Here is a 23,781-nt window from a genome sequence, read left to right as displayed (position 1 = left end):
GGCACAAACTTTTGGTTATAAGATGAATAAGGTCTTAGGCTCTAATATATAACATGGTGATTATAGCTGATAACACTGTACTGTATAATTGAAATTTGCTAAGAGATAGAACTTAAATGTTCTCATCCAAAAAATTTTAAAAAGGTAAAAAAAAGAAAATAAATATTTCCACTCATTATAGTTAAATAGCTAATCTCCTCAATATCCAAAGAAAGTCTCCACAAATAAAGGAAAAGTTAATAATGCAATTGGTAAGATGTGGTGACAGATACAAAAAAAGAGCTCATGGTACAGGAAATACAAATATCTCTTGAATAGATAAACAAATGCTTTATCTCACTTGTAGTAACAGAAATGTACATCAATACTATGTTTACATTTTTATTTGTACAAACGAGATTGGCAAACATATAAACAGTCAACCTCACTTGTAGCAATAGAAATGTACTTTAAAACTAGGTCTATTATTTTTACAAGATTGGCAAAGTTTTTAAAGTTAAATAAAATCCTGTATTAGTGAGGGAGTATATGATGGATAAATCTTTTAAAAAATCCCAACTAAATATATAAAAATAAATATATGATGACCAAGTAGCATTTGTCCTGGAAATGCAATGATAGCTAAGTCTTGAAAATCTATGAAAATAATCCACTACATTGATAGATTAAAGTAGTAATACAACATTACCATTATAAAGATGCACAAGATTTCCAAATACTGTTAGCAAACTAGGAGTAAATAAGATATCTCTTAACCTATAAGAGATATCTATCACACACCCAAACCAAACATTGTACCAAATGGCGAAATACTAGAATATTCTTTCAAATCAGGACTAAGACAAGCATGACTGACATCATGGTTCCTATTCAATGTCTTACAGGAGGTCCTAGACTACGCAAAAAATCAAGAAAAAGAAAACGTGTAAGAATACTTAAGGCAATAAGAAAATTATTATTGTTCGAAATCTAATTTTCTACATAGAAAATCAAAGAGAATATTTACATAAATCATCAGGACTCACAAGCACGTTCAACAACAAGCTTGCTGGCCACAAATCAACACTGGAAAATAAAAGGGCCTCTCTGTACTCAAGCCAAGAAAAGTGCCTTTACTTTTTAAAATCTCGTTTTAAAGATTTTATTATTTTTAAGTAATCTCTGTACCCAACATGGGGCTCGAACTCACAACCCTGAGATCAGGAGTCGTACAGTCTACTGAGTGAGCATGCCAGGTGCCCCTCTCCCCTGGTCCCTGCAAAAGATGTTACTTTAAGCGTTATTTAGGATACCAACAAAAACTATAAGGCAGGTAGTAATATATGAAAAGATGTGCAAGATCTTGGTGTAAGAACTGTAACACACTACTGAAGGGTATAAACAAAGCCCGACATAAATGGAAAGAGAAATTGTGCTCATGGGAGGATGACTCAGTATTACCCCCATCATAAAGATACAATTCCAATTAAAAAAATCAAATGGAGTTCTTTCTTGATCCTCCTGATTTAGAGCGTACTCTAAAATGTATACAGAAGAACAAAGGGCAAACAAGTGCCCTGACATTTCTGAAGCAGCAGCAGAGGGAAGGATCTGCCCTACCAGAAATCAAGTCTCCTTATAAAACTATGTTGATTAAAACAACGTGAAATTGGTATGGGCCAAATAAATAGAACACCGAGGGCAACACCTTAGAAATGGACCCACTTGTAAACGGGAAATTGATATTCAAAATCGGTTGCGGCCACAAGATGGATTCATCGGTAAGTGATGTTAGGATAATTCAGTATTAAGGTTAAAACTTAAAATTAGAATGCCATATAAAAATAAATTTTAGGGGCACCAGGGTGGCTCAGTTGGTTAAGTGTCAGACTCTAGATTTTGGCTCAGGTCATGATCTTATCAGGGTCATGAGATCGAGTCCCGAGTTGGGCTCTGGCTCAGTGGGGAGTCTGCTTGAGATTCTCTCTCTCTCCCTTGCCCTCTGCCCTCTCTCTGTCTCAAATAAATAAATAAATCTTTAAAAAGTAAATTTTAGGTGGATTAAAGACATACAGGAAAAGTCAAACAGTAATTACTTTTTAAAGATTTATCCATCTATTTGAGAAAGAGAGACAGAGAGAGAAAGAGTGTGAGTTGGGGGGAGGGGTAGAGGGAGAGAATTCCAAGCAGACTCCCCACTGAGCACAGAGCCTGACATGGGGCTTGATCCCATGACCCATGAGATCACGACCCGAGCGGAATCCAAGAGTCAGACACCCAACCGACTGAGCCACCCAGGTGCCCCCAAACAGTAATGATTTAAAAACAAAATGCAGGACATAATTTTTACCATGTTGGATAGAACAAAATTTCTGAAACAGCACAGAGCATTAAAAAGAACTGTTAAGTTTTACAGCGTTTAAACTAAATCAGCATGACACAAGTCAGACGCAGACTTCAAAGGTTACTTATGCCCCATATAATGAACAAATGGGTAGCGTCCAGAATATAAAAGGAATTCTTACAAATCCATAAGAAAAAGACCCAAAACCCCAGAGCAAAAGGACAAACTACATAGAAAGGCAACTCACAGAAGAGGCCTGGCCAGTAAAGCCTCGAAAAGATGCTCAAGGTCACAAGTAAAAAGGGAAAGAAAACAATGAGATTTCATTTCACGCCCACTGGCAAAAACCAGTATGTCAGGGAAACTGGGTGCTGGCGAGGTTAGGAGGAAACAGGTATCCAAGCACTACTGGTCAGAAAGGAAACGTGTACAACTAGCGTGGAGAGCAGCTTGGCACTTTTTATAAAGTTGAAATGCACATACCAGACAAAAGGGCAATCTACATCTTGGCACCTGTTGTAAAGAACCCCCACACTGGCACTTTCTACTTTGTACCATCATTGGTAACTGCATGGGCGTTTTATTGCTTTCTGCGTGTCCAGAAGAGTTCGTGAAGAAATACAGAAAAATGTAAAGGGAAGAAGGTCAATGTGGGTGGTGAGAGCATGAAAACTGTGAAGGAGAGCCAGAAATTGGGAAAAGAGAACGGACAGAGCAGAGTTCTGAATCAGGGGCCGGGGGTGGGGTGGGCTCCCGGCTCAGATGGAGGAGTTGGCCTTGGGGAGGAGGGATGGTCATCTTGTAGGAAGAGGAGAAACTTATAAAGACATGGAGATGGGCTGTGGGGAAAAGGACAGTTGCGACGATCACACTACACAGCAAGGTCTTCTCAACAAGAGAGAGAACGCTGAGGGGGGTAAAGAATAAAGGAAGCACGAGTATAGCTTCCAAAATCCTGAAAACACTGGATGTGACATAAAAGCAAGCATGGTTCACCCCGGGATATTCTATGGGCCTCAGGAAAGCTCTTCCCCATTTCCACAACAAGGCTTCAGGTGAGACCTGAGGCTATCGGGACCTGGAACTACATACGAGCTCCCCTGTAAAGTTCTCCAATGCCCACGTGCTTCTTCTTTCCTCCAGAACCATCGCAGAAATGTGAGCATCGTAGACTGGAGGTCGAAGATGCCACTGGGGCCACCCTACCCATGTCACCTCCTTGCGTACTTGGAGGAAGTCCCCAAAGGTGGGTGGTTTGGCAAATGATCTGTAACTAATCAGAGTGATGGGCATTCTGACTTTATCTGTTAGTGACGCTGCTGCGCTTCCTTGAACTACTTTATCTGCGGGAAAGTCATGCCAACTTTCAATGAATTTCTGGCCTCCATAGTCTGACCACACGAACCCAGCCAGGAGTTCAGTGAGGACTTTATACTGATTAGACTTAATCATTTCAAAGGTCAAAATGAAAAAATGGATGATCATGAAAGCAATCATTTACTTTCTTCCCTTAATGGGACAAACTCGATTTAACTCCCGTTCATTAAGATATTTCGGGAGCACGCATAGAAAACACTCTGAGCTGTAACTTGTCAAAACCAAGGTCTTAGTAATGCAACAACCCCGTTCTCCCTCGTTTGATAAAAACAGAGGTCGGAAGAAACTCCTCAAAGAAAATGAAATGGTATTTAGCATGTGTTGAGAATTAAGGAGTTCAGGGAAGTTTTAAAAAAGAGCAACACTCAGAGGGAATTGACGGGACCCATACTCATCCAGCCTCAGGAGCTGACCACCTGTGCCGGTCTGTATTCCTTCCTCACGTCTTGATAATCAGCATTCCCTTCTCTATTACCATGTGAGAGCCCTCCCGTGAATAGACTTCCATTCTCCTTGGTCTTAGAATATTTGTAATAACAAGTCTGTATTCTTCGCCTTTCCATTATTTGAAATATGGGGGACTTAGGTTCTTTTTTTTTTTTTTTAAGATTTTATTTATTTGAGAGAGAGAGAGAGGATAAGAGAGAGAGAATGACCAGGGGGAAGGACAGAGGGTGAAGCAGACTCGAGCCTGATGCAGGGCTCGATCCCCAGTCCCTGAGATTATGACCTGAGCCGAAGGCAGATGCTTAACCACCCAGGTGCCCCAGTTCTTTTGGTGTTTATGTGTAACGCGCTGGAGATGGAGAAGCCCAACTATGGTCTACAGGCGGATCTGGCCTGCTGCTTGTGTGTGTGTGGCCTGCAAGCTAAGAGTGCTTCTTGCAATTTTTAATGGTTGAAAAAAATTAAAATAATAATACTTAATGACTCATGAAAATTACAGGACATTCAAATTTTATTGTCCATAAATAAAGTTTTATTGGTCACTGCAATCATTTATGTATCGTCTGTGGCTGTTTTCCCAGTATGACAACAGCTATGGAACAGCTATGACAGAGACTGTCTGCTCTACCAAACTGAAAATATTCACTTTCTGACCCTTGATAGAAAAAAAAAAAAAAGAAAGAAAAGCATGCTGACCTGGTTTATTTAGCACCAAGATGCTGAAAGTACCGGGCCATTTGGAGACTGTCTCTGTGCTCTTAGGATACTGCTGTCTGCCCCTAGGTCCCAAGAGCCCTTAAGAAGAAGGTCCCCAGGTGGAACAGAGAGCCTCCGATTCGGGAGCCAAGTCTGCACCTTCAGGTCTGTTCCTCCAATTTCTCCTGACAATATCCCCGTCACTTACTGCGTGACGTGGGGAGTCACGTGGAAAGCAGGGAGCTGAACTGCCCAAGGGGACTGGGTGATGTGAACAGAGGCAGAGCCTATTTAAATATCTGTAAATTTCCTCCTGAGGCCAAAATTCGGAAAACACGATTTCTGCTTCCAATGTGTGCCAGCATTACCGTGTCCCAATACTTTGCAAGTGAGACTAATCATCCTCTTCTCTGTGCTCCTGCGGGACTTCCAGAGGCCGAAACTGCCTCTAGGGGAGGAGATCCTGATTGTTTCAGATGGTTCTGTCAGTTAGAGCTTGATGATAAAACAGACGAGGCTAAGGGTTGGGTCCTCCAAGAGCTGGTTAGTGTCACACTGCCTTAGGGCTCTGGCCCCATCTAGGCCTACCATTGTCCCAGAACATTTCTCTGATCTCAAGGGGGAGAAAGCAGGGGAGTGTGGTGGCTGTCTCGGTACCTATGCACCTCTCTCTTGCACGCCCGAAAGCCATCTCAAAACACGTGTGCAACAGTGATATTAAATACGCAAGACAGCACGTCGTTCTCATGATATCACGCACCTTAGTTCAACAAATTCCTCCTCAATACTAATTATGGGACCAGAGACGTGTCAACGCTGACAGTATGAATGAGAGAGGGTTATAATTCTATCAGCACTGTTTTATTTTCTAAACTGGGCAGTAGGTACTTAAACCCTCTTCCTTTTGTATCCCTACATTATTTAATAACAAAAAGATTAACCGACAACGGATAATATAGTGTCTGCCTTTCATAAATTTACAATGCTGTTTCAGTGCAATGGTGGTGTGTGCAGCCACGGAGTGCTCTAGAAACGTGGAGTGATGTTTCTCACTCTTAGGGGTGACAGTGGATCAGTGAAGATTTCCTAGAGAGAGAATGCTCAAGATGAGTCTCGTAATATGGGTAGAATTAATCCAGACAAAGGAGGAGAAGGGCATGAAGTTCAAAAGGAATCGTGTGAATAAGGATGTCAAGGAAGTCAAGTACAGTGTGTTATCTCAGGGAGTTAGGAATTGCTAGATCATAGAGTAGGTCAAAGGCAGGGTGTTTTCTTGGATCTTCTCCTGCATTCAGTTAGAAACCACTGGAGAAGAAAGAGAGAAAACAAGCAGGTGGAGTGTCAGGCAGAGGGAGAGGGACAGGGAGAAGCAGGCTCCCCACTGCGCAGAAAGCCCAACACCAGGCTCGATCCCAGGATCCTGGGATCATGACCCGAGCCAAAGGCAGAAATTAGACTTTGGGATACAGGGTGGGAGTGCCGTTGGCCCCACTCTCATTATTAAGTAAAATAATGAAAGGTGAGGCAACATTGTAGGTAAAATACTGTTGAAGAAGATGGTGGGATGTTAAGACAGTATTTAGAATGGGGAAAATGGATTGGATTGGAGGAGAAAAGGAATGGAGCTAGGAAGGCAAACTTCTGTATATAAGGTAATTTTATGGTAGAAATCAGTGTGATGCTTAGAGACAGCACAGTAAGGAACCTGGGACTCTGGCCCTCATCAGAAGCCATCCAAAGGTTGCACACAGAGCCTGTTAGTACATGATCAGGACCAGGGACCAGTGGCTCTTCACGGGTGATAGCGAAATCGCCTGGGGTACAAGTGAGCAAAATTTGAAGTAGACGATGATTCCTAAGGATTGCACGGTACAAAGCACCCTGGAATATATTATATACGACATGGGACAGACTATGGAGAGATATACTGTGACCATGGTTCTGGATTTCATAAACTAAAGCGTATTCAGCCAGACGGCCAGGGGGTGGGTGGTGAATACCAGGGTTTTCTGAAATGCTGAAAAGCTGGAGGCAGAAATTTTGTTCTGGAACATCTATGCACTGACTGTTTTCTTAACCCAGATGAAGAGGTAGTTTTGCAGATGCCAAATTTGGTTTAAGAGCCAGGAAAGCATATTCCATGTTAAATGAATATAGATGAGAAAATACACACCTCCCATTTCTACAAATGTGTAATTGTCTTGTATTCTTGGGTATATACATTTATATATATCTTGGGTTATGTATATATATATACGTGTGATAATTTTTTTTACCCAGAATGGTTGACATAATTCCTGAATTCCTAAATAAATAAGGATAGTAAAGTATCACAACTGAACTTTCCAATGAAGTCCTATCTTGCACGGACAGTGTCACGGGATGGTTGACAGCCTCTGTCGAGTTTTTTTTGGAAACCAAGGAAACCATTTTAGAGATATTCTACATCCCTTGTTGCTTCTACTGTGCTCGCATCAGGTTCTCAATCTTTCATTAAATTAGCAATCTTGCCCTATTGCGTTGTTTTGTGTGTGCAAATTCTCTGTGTATGTCTACTTCTTGCCAATGTCTAATCTAGCTGAAATACTGCACACGTCCTGATCTCTCTCTGTCTTGACTATGGGGAGGGAATAGCACCTTCTCTCTGGGCTCTGCAGATCAACAGACCCTTAACGTGTTCTTCTTCCAATAATCAGATCTAGTTAGAGTCAGAGAGCCCCAAGATTACTGTCTGTTTTGCAATGAAAGGAGCCAGGAAGAGGCAAAGCACTAACCCTAAAAGGATCTTAACGAACCAGTCCTCTACTCTGTCAGTTTTCTGCCTCGTTTCTATGACCTAGCTCTCGGGACCTTGGAGCACCTTGGGATGACTCTGACGCCAGGTGGAATTTATACTCAAGAGCCAAGAGTTTCTTACCAGATGCCAAGAGATCATTGATGAGCACAAGGAACTTCTCATCAGCCACCTGGGCGTCGGTCATGAGAAACACAGTGTTGAGATTCTTCACTCCGGCTTTCAGGCACAAACCGGCCAGGTCCATCTGTGGAAACGATCAGTATTAGAGATCTTTGGGAAGATGACCTTATTGAAAGAGGTCTCCAACCAACTCTTTAAAAATGGGACCATTTCCTTACCTACTTTAATGGGAAATAAAGTGAAACAGCAATGGGAACTAGGAAGGAGTGCTATCTTGTACCGACAAGTAGGGAAATAGGTCTCATTCCCAGGCCTCAATGCCAATAGAGGTGAACAAGTAAACTTAAACAGTGATGATCTTTAATTCAGACAACCAGTGTGGTTCCTACACTAGTTTCTGGAGCTCCTCCTTTGTGCAAAGAGGTAACAGCTTTCCAAAGGGACAGAGATAGTCCCTGTTTATCTGTGTTACTTATATCATCAACCAAGTGAATGACCTGTCCCAGAAGGCAAGCAATTGCTCTTGGCCTTGACAGAAGCGTCATGTACTTGGGGCTACCGACCCGGGTGATGAATATATCTTATGCTAGCAGGGTCTTGTGTTCTCATGACTCGCTCCAGCAAAAGCCTGTGTTGGAATAAAATATACTAGAGCACACACACGCACACATGCACGCACGCACGCACACACACACAATCATCTGGCAGGAAATCATACCCATTCAAAACTGCAGGTGGATGAAGTTTTGGGCTAGGATGCCAAGCCCTGAATTTTTTCAGCTTAATCAATCTTGGTTCAATCTCTGTATCCCTCTCACAAAGCTCAGCTGTCAATCCCTGATCTTGCTCTTCTCGCTCGCACCACTCAAAGCTCATTTTCTAAGAGCCTCACGCATTTCCTGATGACAAAGCCCCTTTCGTGTCCTGTATATCATTCCCCTTTAAAGTTAGTGAACTTCCTTTAATATCAACCGTTCTTAACCTTATGCACTTACAGAATTAGCTAAGACAACATTTCTCAACTCTCATTGGAACCATCTGCAGGGATGCTTTGAAAAGTCTTGATGCCCAGGCCATTCCCCAGACTAGTTAAGCCAGAATTTCTGGAGGGTGGGATGCAGGCATCAACAGTATTTGAAGGGGATTCCAATACATGGCCAAGGTTGAGAACCAATGTTTTAGATCGTTCTGTAAATGTGTTCTTCTCATATGCACTAACTTGTTTCCTCTTTTTCTGGAACCACTGAAGATTGGTCTAACATGAACCTGGTGTATGACCTTAGACTGGAGAGGCTGAGCTGTGGTTTCAGAGCAGCAGGGAGCACCACTGGCTGGGAGACTGTGAAGGCAGGTGGGGAGGCATGGCCCCAGGCTGGCTGGAATTCTCCCAGGGACGGCAAGGGCAGCAACCTGGTGGAAATGACATCAGGACTCCCGACCCTGCCTCTACTGTAGGCAAAGTGACCTCTGAAGGTTGTTTAAATGCCTTCCCCACGTCTCAGAGCACGTAGCACGGCTGCTGAGGGCTTAATGTCTGCGATCAGGAAATGTCACCGAAGCTCCCAACACCGGATGGGTACTGGAACGGTCTTTCAAAATACGAATTTCATACAGAGCTTGCGCAGACTTTCAGAATTCCTTTGAAGTTTACTAGAGCTGCTAGAGAGCTGTGTGCTAAATTTGACAGAGAGGTGCCTCCGATCCGGTGAGAGCCGAGGTTACCCGGATGGAGCTGAAGCAGCTAAGGTTTTACAAACGCAGACCTGAGTCTAATGAGAAAGGAGTCCCTCGTGTCCCCAGCCCAGAAGCAAAGAAGGGACTGGCCAGTGGCTGACGGGGAGGTTCTGAGCAAGGTGAGCGAAGAGCTAAGGAAGGGTGACAGGGAGTCGTGGGTGGTTGGAGAGGGGTGGGCTCTCACCTTGAAGTCCGGGACCTGGTAGCCTTTCCGCAGCGTGATCTGGAATACATCCATGGAGCTGATGAACGCCGCGAGCCTTGTCAGGCTCTGCTTGCCGCTGCCACCCACGCCGACCAGCAGCGCGTTTCCCCGGGGGGACTCCAAGATGCGGTTGATGTGGCAGCTGCGGGGAAGGAGCAGAGGCACGTGGCTTGGATCAGACTTTCCTCTGTGAGGAGCCTGCACCATGGTCCGAGCGAGCACTGGGACCTCCTTTGGAGGCCTGTGATGGGCTGAGCTGCAGGAAACATGAGTTACACTATCCCCAAACCTGGCCTCACCTTCTTGCCCAAAAGGATGGAAGTCACTCCTGCTTTTTGCTTTAAGCCAAAGCCCCTGGTGAGCTCTGGTGGAGGAAGAGCTCCTGGCAGCTAGGCAGGACTGGAGGGAACCCGGACTCACCCTCCCTCCCCTCCCCAGCTGAGCCGGACTCTGCCATGCCGCCCACCGCACTCACCCTCACCTACTTGTAGGAAAAAAAATCCAAGGGAGGCTAAAGGACAAGCAGGAACAGAACTTTGTTCCACTAAAGAGAGAAGTAAAAGTAAAGTTAGCAGAATAACAGGGAGCCTTCTTGATGCCTTTGTAATGAATGTGGATTCTTGGTGTCAACCTACAACACACCCACTTGCTTGGCTTCTGGATTCTTCTCCTTTGAGCTCTACTCACCTCTCTCAGTACCCATATTTCCTCCCAGCAATGATGAAAGATTCCCAGGCCCTGGGCTTAGACCACATCCTGCAGAGGACCCCTCCTCCCCCTGCCGTACTTTTAATGGTGAAACAACAGAATAAATTCCTTGTCTGCGATAGCCTAGTATCGGATATTTAGGTTGTTTCCAACATTTTCCAGTCATAAATAACGCGATGCAAATATTTTCTGTTTCTATCTCTCATCGTGTCCACAGGATAGATTCCTAAAAGAAAAATCGCCGAGTCAAACAGTAAGACAATTTTTATGGCTTTTGATACATTCTGAAAAGCTGTCTCCCAGAACAGTGGCACCAATCTGTCGTCTGCTTGGGTAGAGCTGATCAAAAGGTGGATGTACTCTTTTGAAGGGTAAGAATATGTTAGATTAGGTGAGTTTCATTAAAATGTGTGACGTCAGAAAACTTGGGAAATGGATAAAAGGAGGACAAGACGACAGGTGTTGGTGACCTTGGACTTGAACGAGCGCGCGGTCTGACCAAACAGAGCAGAGCGTACATCCGAGCTTGAATGGCATAGGCTACAATCCCGTGTCTCTATCTTGTGTTAATGATATTACAATGGCAAATACCATGTTCACATTGAGTAAGGGTCATCGGGGGTGCAGCAACTCGGATCTAGCTAATCCCAGTCTAGAGGGTGGGGGGAGTCAGGAGAGTTTTGATAAGTGGGATTTGACACATCAATAAAACATGAACATGTATGAGGTTACAGGGCTCCTGTCGACCTTCTGTGGCTTGAGTTTTCTTACTACCGCACATTTCTGGCAAATACTGATGGCGGGGTCATAATCAGCATCAATAAACTAGATGTTTGTGGGTTCTCGTTGCCTCCTCTCTGCTGTGGGATGTGTTTGCTACTGAGAAGAAAACCCCAGCAGGAGGGCAGGTAAGCCAACAATGCCAATGCCCACCTACCAGCAGGTGGGAAGAGTCTGGCCCCCACTCTTGTTGACATGGGTCTTACATGTATTTTTTAAAATCTTTGCCGATTTAATGGTTGAAACTATGATTTAAATTTTTATTCCTCTGATATCTAGGGAATTAAACATTTTCCTTATTAATCATTATATACCTTTTGTTTTGTGAATTTCCTTTCTTGTCCATGGCCCACTTCTTCTTCTTAAAGTTTAAGTAATCGCTTTGCTCAATGTGGGGCTTGAACTCACAACCCCAGGATCAAGAATCACACGCCCCTCTGACTGAGCCAGCCAGGTGCCCCGAGTGCCCACTTCTTAATTGAAGAGCTCTAGATTTGTAAGTCCCATTTAGGTATGAAGTGACACATCTGTCCAATTTGTCAATTTTACCTTTCCGTTTTAAGGCACTTTTGGATGTGCAGAAAATTTTAGCTTTCTGGATTTAAAACTGTAAGTCACTAACTTTTTGTAGGAAAATTAATTCCCCCAAGTATTTAGGAGTTATTTATTGACCTACATTTAGTTCTTTCACGATTTTGCTTTTCCCCTTTATCATTATTTAATTGTGATACTTTGACTCTGTCTTGTATCAGACAGATTTACAATTCTCTGGCCCCTTATTAAATCCTAGTTCTGAGGCATCGGAACAGAGTGTATACTCATTTTGTACCCTCTATAGTCCTCGCACATTGAAGGTTTCAATCCATTTTGGTTAAATTGAAACACAACACACCCCTTACAGTCAGCATCATGTCTGGGGGGATGTGCGCAGTCACACGTTCTGCGAGGAGCAAGGACTCATTCGTGACCATATGAGAGGGCGCCTGACTCCAAGGATCAGAGAGAAACTGAGGGGCCAAGATATCCAGGCCCTCTCTGTGGAGAAGTCCACCTGGGTTCTCTGGGCCGCCCCTCACCCCCTCTCTTCTGGAAGGCCTGAATTCCAGCTTAGCGTGGTCCCTGCTATTCAATATCTAAATGGGAAATGCATCATTAGTCCTGAAGTTTCCAGAGAAGAATGGCTCAGTCTGCAACTGTCAGCATTAGACTCCAGCTGGGGATTCATTAACAACCTCTGACGAGGGCAAAGGACTGTGCATTCAAATTACAACATTTAAAAAAGAAGATCAATATTCTGAAGGGCTCCTGGGCGAGAAAACCAGCACAGTCTAAGTTAAGCCCATTACGGAATTTCTGCGAGATTAAAAACAAAAGCTAAAGATGTGCCACAGCACAGCTGGAGGAAGCGGGCTTATTGAAACCTGCACGCGCACACACACACATGCATACATGCGCACACGTATGCACACACACAGATCCCATATGCATGCACACACACACACACACGCACGCCCTAGAGAACGGATAAGATACACAAAAGAAGGGGCACAAGACAAGTACAGCCAAAGTTCCTTTTTCGTTAAGTGATGCTAAGAGAAAGAACAAGAGGCAGAACAATCTCTGTGGGAGCCAATAAACCCAGGGAAAGATAGAGATTATGCCACAAGCAGCGGAAAAGACTTGGTGTGAGGCTTTAAGGAAATGCAGATCAGGAATGGCTGTAACGGTGAAGAGGCAGTGGGAGAGCACAATGGTACCGTTACGCACACAAGAGCACCAAGAAAGAGCCTAGCACCCACGGACTGCTTGTGAAGCACAACGCACCGGACACACGGAGCAGCAACCCCACGACATAGACATTCTCACCACCCTCACTTCCCAGAGGAGGAAACTGAGGCTCGGGGAAGTTCAGGGTGCTTTGCAGAACACCGCAGCCAATTAGTGGCAGAACCAGGATTTGAATGTGGGTCTGGCTCCGTCTCTACAATCTGTGATTGTAATTACTACGTGGCGTGAAGTGGTCGGATTCGGCATAGAAGCAGCAGGAAGCATTAGCAGCAGAGCTTGGGGAAGGTGTTGGGGAATCAGACCAGAGAGACTGGTAAGAGCTCAAGCAGTAAGAACAAAGAGCCAGATGAAAACATCAAAATGTGCGTAGGCGTCGTCGCACCTATGAACAGACACCCTTACCCTTGCCCCCCCACCAGCCCTGAGGGTTCCCGGGGGACTGTGAGAGCCTCTGTCCTGCTCTGCCTCGCCCTGCTCCCACCTTGGGCATCAGAAGTCGGGACCTTCCGGGGGAGAGCCCAAACCCCTCTGCCTCGGGCAGCACGGAGTGACGTGAGGCCACGAACCTTCTGTCACTCTGAGGTTATCAGTGTTGCTCACTGTTGGTTGGCATTCCATTCTCTGGCACAAGGGGGCGCTGCTGCTCTCTGTGGCTGGTAGAGGCAGCAGGGGGCCGAGGAGCCCCGGGGAGGGGAGGGCAGTGCAAAGGCCATGTCGCGGGACATTGAAAATTTTTCAACAAATGTTCATGAAACTATACGTCCAAATATACTTTAATCTTGAGAACTGCCTGCCTCGAGGTAGTTCATGATTCCAGTTATTCTGCCATTGCTAATACGGCTCAGGCTTCTCTCTGGAAATCTTCAGAGCCTGTTCAGGAGCCTCAGGAGAAAAGCTAGTTTTCATAGCCTTATTTTTTCCTGAAAACAGTATTAGTCTGATCACCCGTGTTGGAAACCGCGTTGACCGAATCACTTGCTCTTCTCCCAAATTCAATTTGCCCTGAAAAGGACAGACATTTGTCTCAATTCCAAGACTGGGACACAGGCTCTGAGAGCTGTGAAAGAGGAGGGGAAGATATTCACTGAACTTTCCTGAGGCTTGTGAACGGATGTCCCAAAACCCTGGTCCAGGCCCGACTACGCACCAGACAGTGTCCAAGGTTTTGGGGATTCAGCGGGGGGCCAGACCGAGTCTGCACACAAGGAGCTCACGCTGGATCGGGAGAGACAGAAGCGCAGACGAGGAAGCCCCACAGTGTGACGGCCGAGAACGAATGTGCTGGAGTCACAGTGCGACGGTGTAAGCTTCGGCTTCTTGGTTTCCGGGGTGCGCGGCGCTAGGCAGCTCCTCCCATCCCTCTGGGTTGTAGCCTCCTCGTGTGTACATACAGGGATAAGATCCCACCTCACTCTTCTCAGGGTTTTTGTGAAGACTAGATGAAGTGATGTATGCAAAGCTCTATGCACCAGGCCTACGGTGACTTCCAAGTTCAGGGTGGCTCCTACACAGCACATCAAATGCTGCCTTTCCAGAGAGGTCTTCCTGACCGCCTTATTAAAATTGCGATCAACACCCTCTCCACCCCCACCAGCACTCTGTATCCCCCTTCCTCTACGTCACTTAACCTAAATGAGATGCTAAGAATTCTTGTTGAGTACCTGCTATGTTCCGGACATTGTCCTAGGTATTAAAGATCTGGCAGTGAGTAAAAAAAAGATCCTTGCACTCATAGTACGCCTAATCCATAGATACATGTGGGATGGATGGATGGGTGGGTGGGTGTGTGGGTGCGTGGGATGGTGATTGGGTGGATGGGTGGGTGGGTGAGTGGGTGGATGGGTGGATGGATGGATGGGTGGATGGATGGATGGGTGGGTGAATGGATGGGTGAATGGATGGGTGGATGGATGGGTGGATGGATGGATGGATGGATGGATGGATGGATGGATGGGTGGCTCAGTGAATGGATGGATGAGTGGGTGGGTCGATGGGTGGATATGTGGGTCAGTGAATGGATGGATGGGTGGGTGAGTGGATGGATGGATGGATGGATGGATGGATGGATGGATGGATGGATGGGTGGATGGATGAATGGGTGGATGGATGGGTGGGTGGATGTAAACAAATAGAGTGATTAATCATGACAAACGCAGCAGGACAGTCAAGTTACGTAGGGTGAGGACCCAGCAGCGACAACTGACTTTAGCAAGAGGGGAATCTGTGGTGACTGGATAAGAGCTTCTTTGTTCAACTGGTAAGAAATGGATCAAGAAGAGAATGAGAAGTGAGAAAGCAAGACAAGTATAGACAACCATTTTGATGAGTTTTGTTGTAAACAGGAGCCAAAAAAAAAAAAAAAAAAAAGGCATAGGAGATGGAAGGAGATGGAAGGGTGAAGGAACAGCTTATGATTGTTGATAATGATAATGTGGCATGTTTGTATGTAGATGCATATGATCCAGAAATTACTGAAGTAACGATGATGGCACAAGAGGGGAAAAGGGAGGAGGAGAAGGAGGGAGGCAGGAGCGAGAAGGAATAATTTAATTTCAGGAAGAGGTCTAGTCACTACGGAGGTGCTAAGAGATGGGATCCAGGACGCACACGGAAGCACTGGCCTTCGGCAGGAACAGGGATGTTCATTTACTGAAATAGTAGAGAAGGCACGATTTGTGGGTGGGACGCAGGTGGGCTGTTAGATTTGATGGTGGGCGGAAATGAGAGAATTCTCTTCTGGCTGCTTTATGAGCTCAGTGAAGGAAGGGATATGCTCATTAACCGGGAGCAGAGAGGGGAGGGATGCTAGAAGCTTGAGAAGAAAAATGTGGGATGCAATCAGCACAGGGGGGGGCAAGAGAACAAACTTCCCGGTAGTGGAGTCTGACCTTGCACTTCCTGCAAGGCCAAGGGCCCATGTGGTATGTGTGGCTGAAAATCTGAAACACCAAGCCCAAATGGTGGTGGTATTTTGGCAACAGTCTGCAGGTGCTTGGGGACAGGTACGGAATAAGACTGGGGGGGTTCACCAAGAATGGGGTTTTGTCACGGGGACCCTATGCCAGGAAAGTTAGGGGAGCTTGTACCAGGATGATGGAGTTTACAGTGGTTGAGGACAGTAAAGAAATGGTGGGCAGAGGGGCTAAGGAGTCTGAGGAAGTGGTTGGCGCCATGAAATGAAGTCTTGATGAAGTTGAAGAATAACTGGAATCTTTTTATTTGGGGCAACATGGAAGGACCTTGCAGTGAGAGACGTCAGACAGAAAGACGAATACCATATGATCTTACTTCTATGCGGAATCCAAAACGAAACAAAACAACACAAAACCACATAACAAACACACACACAGAAACAGAAGAGATCAAATCCGCGGCTGCCAGAAGTAGGGGGGTGGGGGTGAGGAATTAGGGGAAGCTGGTCAAAAAGGCACAAAATCCCAGGTATAAGATAAATGAGTTCTGGGGAGGTGAAGTATAACACAACCAGAGTCAACAATGCCATATTGTATATTTGCGAGACGCCAAGAGAACAGATCTTAAAAGTCCTCATCACAAGGAAACGAGATTGTAACTTGCGAACGACTGTTCATATTATTGTGGTAATCGTTCTGTATTACACACGTATGTCAGACCCCAATGTTGTACACCTTAAACTAATGCAATGTGAGATGCTAATTATACCTCAATAAAACTGGGTCAAGAAAGAATTCCCTGGAACAAAAGCCAGAGCAGGTGAGTGGAAGGGTAGGAGGTACTGCTCAGAGAGTGGGCTGTTTGAAACGGAGATTGTGCAGATGGGTTCATCGCTGATGACAGAAGTTCTGGGGTGGGAACATGTGAGTGAGTGGCTGAGGGGTGATGGAAGAAATGACCACTGGAGCTAGGGAGGCCAAGGAATGGAAAGGCCAGGTGATACACAGATGCGGGCCGTGAAGAACGATGCGGTCGAGGAAGGAAGTTGGCCCAAGCACCCGGGGCGTTGGTCAATGTTGGGGAGGAACTGGATGTCAGTAACAAGGTGAAGTAATAAGTATGAAAGTCTAGTTACTTGTGCTTTCAAAGAATTGGGGTTTGGGAAGGATAAAGGGAGAAATGGTTTCAATGGGCCATTGAAATGCAGTGGGAGAGAGGAGGGTCCTTAGCTCTCTCTAGGGCCTAGAATGAGGGAGAAAAAAGGAGCTTTCCTCAACTCGGGGGTCAGTGAGATTTCACTTAGAATCATCAATGAGGGGAAGTTCAGAGAAGTTGAAGATGAAGTGGGTGTTGCTACTGAGGGGTACCAGGGGACAGGGTGGAAAGATTTTGGAAGGCGGGATGAGACTCAGTTGGGGAATGTAAAGAGAAGGAGAGGGACAGCATTTGGTGTGAGTGTACGTCATCTGGGAGGCATGGTGACCACGTTCAGTGAATTGACAGCAACGCTTACGAGGGTATTTAATTTTTGAAATATGTGAGCATTTAAGCAAAAATCTTCCATATCATTATTTTAAAGTTGGCCCTCAGACTCGTATGGGGTGGGGAGGCAGGGCCTGAGCTGTTCTGATGCCTCTCTTATGATCTCAAAATTTCCCTTGGTGGCACTGTGGTCGTGCCTAGGGATGGTAAATGACAGACAAGGAAATAGATCAGTTCTGCCTGAGTTCAGCATCCTGCTGCCCCCTAGTGGCAGATGCTGCGGCGGCTGCTCTATCAGCCACCATCTTGACCTCCATGGCAGAAGCCTAGCTATTTCCGGGTTTGATCCAAGTGTCCTCAAACGCCCAAATGAGACGTCTGATGTTGGGAAGAAGAGACAATTGAGGAAAGGCAGGTACAGAAACACACTTACACATGTTGCATGGCGTCCTCAAAGAGAACCAGGTCCATCACTGTGTTGACTTCGTTGTGGTTCTCCAGGGCTTCCACCAGGGTCTGGGTCAAAAGTTCCCACGACTGTACGGGCATGTACTTGGGTTCACCAATACCACTGGCAAAATGGCAATACATGTTCAGGCTTCGGGTCTGCTCCACAGTCTCATCGATATCCTGGTGGTGGAACACAGGTGTAAGGACCCCCTTTACTGAATTCTGGTTCCATACAGGGTGAAGACCCCTCATTTGTTTTTCTCTCTGGACACTTCCTGCAAATTAAGTATCAGTGCTGCTTCCAACACTTCCTTTCTCCTGAGAAGCTCTTATAAAGTAGACGTTTAACATTCATTTACCAGTTCCATGAAGTCATGAGTGATGTTTGTTTTTCCTCGTGGGCTGAGGATGGGAAATGGAAGGTGGGAGGTACCCTTCCCGTATGCACAGTAGGAGGCCATGTCTGGGCAGAGGAGCAGATGGGGACGCATGGACAGATTTCCTAAGCAGGGGCTCTTTCACCACTGCTGGGTGAAGGGGCCCATGCCCCAATCCCTTCATCTCTCCCACATCCGTTCCAACAGGTCTTGTCTCCCAATCCACAGCAGCATCATAAAACATCCTTTCCTCTTTCCTGTGAGACAGCACACTGGAAGCTTCCAGCCCCAGCTTCACAGGCTCAGCCCAGAGAACTTGGTTTCTAAAAAAAATGCACCACGAGCCATCCTTAGGTGACTGGTTTGTTCATGAGGGTCCTGATAATCTGAAAATGTTCAGAGTAGAGCCCCCTAAGTATGAAATTTTCATAAAGACATGAGCTGATTGTGTGTTAATCCTTGCCCACAGGGCGCACCTTACCATGTTTAATAAAAACCTAGTACGACTCAATTAATTTAAAAGATAGCGTGTCTATGTCTCTTTATAAACTACTAATGGACCCTCTGAGTATCAAAGAGGCAGCTAATCGTTTTCTTAATTTAGAAAGGAACTACCTACTTATCAAAACCCAAATCCTGGAGACTTCAAAAGGAAGAAAGGTGTAGAGGAAGTAAGTCCAAGAAAGAACATGCTTTCTAGAGCCGAAGCAGGAATTTATACGAGTATAAGCAACTGTCCCCCCCACCCCGCCCGCCATTTTTTTCCTTCCAAAGTTCTGACTGGGAGAGGCACCTGGGAAGGAGGTAACCTGCATGCTATTTACCAGGCATGAGTCACAACTGTAAGGTTAGCTTTGCAAGCCCAAGGGACAAGATTCATCAAATCTAAAGGAGGGGAAGTGAGGATGATATTCTCATCTACAGAGAAACCAGGACTGCTGCGTGGTTTACAAGAATAAAATGGAAAGAGTTAAATATCAAAGAGTTATCATACTTTGAAGGTGATTTTAGGGCCATAGAAAGCCTTTAAACTATTCTGGCTTTGCCACACACGAACAGTAAATGTCCAGACACCTGGATAAGATTTAATGCAAGGCAAGAGAGCCGTTGTTGCTGGCTGCAAAAGGCACGTAAGTGATGTGGGAATCCATTTACCCAGTTTGAAAATGGGCTAACATACTGGGAATTGGTCCTGCTGGAAGTGAATCTGCACTAATGACCTAGCAGAGGAATGACTAAAGCACAGTTCTGAAAAGCCTGCTCTACAAAGACTCTTTGATGACCAAAACAACATGTCTCCGATGTTATGATCAGAGCCAGGCTATTCAGGAGGGAGAGAGAAAATCAACCCGCCTGGTGATTCAAAGATTTCTTAATAGCGACACCACATCACACAAGGGCCACTTCTCGGAGAACTTTAAGATTTTACCAGTGAAAACAGGACTGTATCACTTCCTTGGCAGAAACTTGCTAACTTTTCTTTACTACTAAGATTCAATGCAACCAAAGGTACTTCCTGCTGGCGCTTCAAATGTTGTTGGGGAAGGATGATGGCAGTGTTAATTATATCTGGGTCTATGATCAAAAGAATGTGTTCTTAGGATACAGACCCCCCAGAGGAACCTCTATTTCAAAGGCTGAGTCCTGGTACTCTAAACGCCAGCTCAGACCAACGGGAGAAGACAGTCAAGGCTCATTTGCAGAGCTAACGATGAATACATGAATTGGCAAATTCTACAATGCTCAGAGGGGCATCTGAGATGTGAGAGTACTGAGCACCGGGGCATAGAAAAATGGTAAGTGGAGAAATTTCAGGGTGTTCGTACGAGTAAAGAGCCGACTAAGTTACTTAAAAATGCTGTCTAAGGCACAGCTGGGTGGTGCAGTCAGCTGGGCATCCAGCTCCTGGTTTCGGCTCAGGTCCTGATCTTATGGTCGTGAGACTGAGCCCTGCATAGGGCTCTGTGCTCAGTGCGGAGTCTGCTTGGGATCCTCTCTCTCTCCCTCTGTGCCTCCCGCTTGTGCTCTCTCTCTCTCTCTCTCTGAAGTAAAGAAATAAATCTTTAAGCAAAAATGCTGCCCAAACATCCAGGAGGCTGTCACGTAGGTCGGGGCGGACTGTAAATATTTTCAGAGGTAGACCCAGGATAGTACCAGGAAAAAAATTTGGCACTAGACCTAACCAGGTGAGCGCAGGGACAACATGATACATTTAAATACAAGTTTTGATTATTTCTAAGCTCAAGAGGGGACAAGTGGTACGTGTGGAAAATATGGAGATCTGGTCAACTTTAAGAAAGCTCAGTGTGAGTTGTGGGGTGATTTGGACACTAAGAAGCGTAATATGATCTTAGGCTGTGTTAATGTGTGCTTCCCAAGGCATATTCTATGGAGTATTCTTTCTGCAAATTATTAATAGGTTTTATGAAGGGAAAGAGTTTTAGGGTCTCATACATTTGGGAAATAATAGATGAATCAGGGTTATTCAAGAATTTTAGGGCTTTAATGTGCCGAAAGCATTGTGAATTTCTGAGACAGGGATAGAATAGGGAGTATTTCTCAACTTATTTTATCATGGGTATCTTCTTTCCAAAGAGTATATTGTAGTACAACTAGTTAGTAGAGCAGTTTGGGGATACGGTAACAAAATTATAGTGTATAAGACGGAATGACGATCTTGCTTTTGGTAAGACCCCAGTTAGGTTGTGTGATGAAAGTCAGACACCATGATTTCGGAGGGGGGACCTGATGGGAAAGCAATCAAGATGTGGGCAAATTTCTCTGCGTTTGACAACAAGCCATGTCCGAAGTGGCTAAAAGAACACGGGCTCTTTGGTCTGCAGGAGAGAAGACCAAGGAAGGACAAAACAAACGATCTTAAAATATTTGCAAGTTTTTCACGTAGACCTAAAATTAGTGGACAGGGAAATAAATTTTAGACCATAATTAGAAAAAAGTTCCAGCCTTTAAAATTGTTCTAAAGGTTCTAAATTTCAAAATTGTTCCAGATTTCTAGTCATTAGCAGCCCCAAAATGGCTCCCTCGGGGAAGATGAGACCGGGCATCTTTAAGGATGTCGGAGCACGCACTGAGATGACCAACCTGGGAAATGCTAATGAGAGGCATCAGTATACAGCGAGGACCTGGATCACATGATCCCCACAGACCTTCTCAACACTGAGATTCTACGATTAATTTGTGCCTTTTGCTATCCTAGCATTTTTCAACTCAGCAAAATAACGATAGATTTCTTTCCCTATCTAATCTCTGTTTTTTTTCCCCAATGTATGAGCTAGATTTTATCATTTGGGTGATTATCTGCATAATTATTATTTTTCAAATGTAAAAAAAAATTTTGCCGGACAATACTCACATCAAAAATTTTCTTGACCACTTCTGTCTGGATTTTGTCATAAAGATCAAAGTCCTTTTCTTCCACCATCTTATCCCGATAAACCCGATTTGATTCATGGAGATAGAGCTTTAGTAGGTCCTGTGTGGATTTTACACATTCCACTGAGGAGAAGAGAATGCCCTTTAAAGAGAATAGAGAAAATATCATGTGAACAACAGTTTAAAAGTACAACAGCTACAATTTATGGAACCAGTTATGTGACAGGTACTGGACTGGAAGTTTCGCCAGACAAAACTCATTTAACCACCATGACAGTCCTACAAAATAACTTTCGCTATATCCCTTTTTTATAACGCAGATATCGGGATTCAGAAAGACAGGAAGTATGCCCAAGGTCATATATATAGTACGTGGTCTGAGTACAAAACCACAAGGATTTGAACCTTGGTCCACCTGACCTTAGAGCCTGAAATTTTGACCATTACATTCCAAATAACCACAGTGAAGAGAGAGGTAGCTTCTCTGCTATATTTCAATTCCCTAAGTGCCAACTTGAAAACCAGTCTAGGGGACAAATGCTTATGTAAAATCAGGATGATGACAAAGGGCTGGAATGACTATAACGAACCTTTGCAGGTCAGCAATCCATTTCTTTATCTCTTGTAGGTTCTTCTTCCATACGTCACAGGGATTATTCCAAATATTTACTATTCTTTTATAATTTCTCTGCCACCTCACCTCCCTCTGTTACTATTAGTCGATATCTTAGTCTTCTTTTTCATTGAAAAATGGAGACCACCATGATTAGAGTCTCTCAATGACCTCAACAGGTCCTGTAACTTCAAACTCATCTAGACCTGTGTTTTCCCCCATTGCTTTCTTTCTTATCATAGAGGTAAAGGGGCCATTTAATTATTTGTCCTCAGCAAGAGAATATGCTCTGACTCATGAACATGGCATACAGTTCTGTCATAATAGGACTACCAGTCCAGTTCCTCAGATCACTTTTACCCCCACTTCCCATAAAATCTAGATTTCAGTTTCACCAAATTAAAATTATATTCTGATGCTGCATACTTTCTGTGCCTTCACGCCCTTTGCTTTTCTTGCTATGCTCATATTTCAAGATCCAATTCAAGTGTTATCTCTTTCTTGAAGTCTTCCATGACATCTCCCTTTCTGCCCAACAGCATTCCCTCTGATGTGCCCTACTTAACCCTTTATATATACATCTATTTGTTTCTAAAATCATTCTTCTTTGTATAGGTTTGCTTCCAGGTCATGATGAGTGTCTCAAAGGCAGGGAAATTGAAAGACTTCATTTTGGGTGTGGCTTATCTTTTGTCATTGTATTACTGGCATCTAGCATGGCACCTGACATATACTAGATTCTCAATGAGTGCTCCATTGAAAGAATGAATGGACTAATACTGAATCCTTCAATTACTATAACATAGCAAGAACCTCCATCAGGATTTCTGCTTTTGGTAGTGGCAGAATACCCGATTACAACCCAGTCTACTGAAGTCAACTCCAAAAGATATGAAAATTATCTTTAAAGGTTCATCTTTTCGGAGGCATTAGGGAGTAACCAAGGCAGTGAGGACTCAAACGGCTGAATTACTAGAGAGAAGAAAAAGAAGAAAGGTGAACCCAAAATCTGTCACTATTTCTTTTTCCTTTGGACATTTGCCAATTCCTTTGGACATATGGCTTATGGGTTCAGAAATGGAAAAGACAGAGAGACCAGTGACAGGTTAAGATGCTGAGCAAACTTATCTCAAGGGGTAGGAAGGATGAAAACTGAAGTTCAGGGATTATCACAAAGGGGTCATGGTGAAAAACCCCAAGGGAACCCCTCAAATGGTTATACACTAGGAGCATGAGTGAATCACAAACCATTTTAAAAATAAAGCAATACTTCCAAATATCCCATGGGTTAGAGAAATCATAGGGGAAATTAAGAAATATTATGAAGTGAATGATAATAAGAATACAACATATAAAAGTTTGCATGATACAGTGTATGGCATAATTAGTGCTAAATTCATAGCTTTAAAATGAATGTTTTATATAAGAGCTGAAAGGCTGATGATTGATGGCACAAGTAGCCATGTCAAGAAGTTAGAAAAGGAGAACCCCAAACCTAAAAGTGTAAAGAGATTATAAAGAAAAGAGCAATTACTAATGATATAAATGTGGATATCAAAGAGAGCTATCAAACAAAGC

The 23,781-nt window shown here is 44.4% G+C and overlaps 1 protein-coding gene across 1 annotated transcript in view; it reads right to left on the bottom strand.

Annotated features, from left to right (window-relative positions):
- Positions 1 to 23,781, bottom strand: part of DNAH9 (dynein axonemal heavy chain 9) — a 313,579-nt gene that overhangs the window by 123,516 nt on the left and 166,282 nt on the right. Inside the window, exons 42-45 of the mRNA XM_045797213.2 lie at positions 21,571 to 21,732; positions 17,804 to 18,000; positions 9,679 to 9,841; positions 7,761 to 7,884 (exon numbers count right to left, since the gene is read on the bottom strand). Coding sequence (XP_045653169.2) covers positions 7,761 to 7,884; positions 9,679 to 9,841; positions 17,804 to 18,000; positions 21,571 to 21,732 — 646 coding nt within the window. The remainder of the gene's footprint in view (positions 1 to 7,760; positions 7,885 to 9,678; positions 9,842 to 17,803; positions 18,001 to 21,570; positions 21,733 to 23,781) is intronic.

Source organism: Ursus americanus, chromosome 14, assembly GCF_024610735.1.
Source record: "Ursus americanus isolate L20-20 chromosome 14, mUrsAme1.1.p, whole genome shotgun sequence".
NCBI classification, from domain to species: Eukaryota; Metazoa; Chordata; class Mammalia; order Carnivora; family Ursidae; genus Ursus; species Ursus americanus.
Note: the sequence above shows the minus strand (reverse complement) of the source record. Positions and strands in the feature narration are given on the sequence as shown.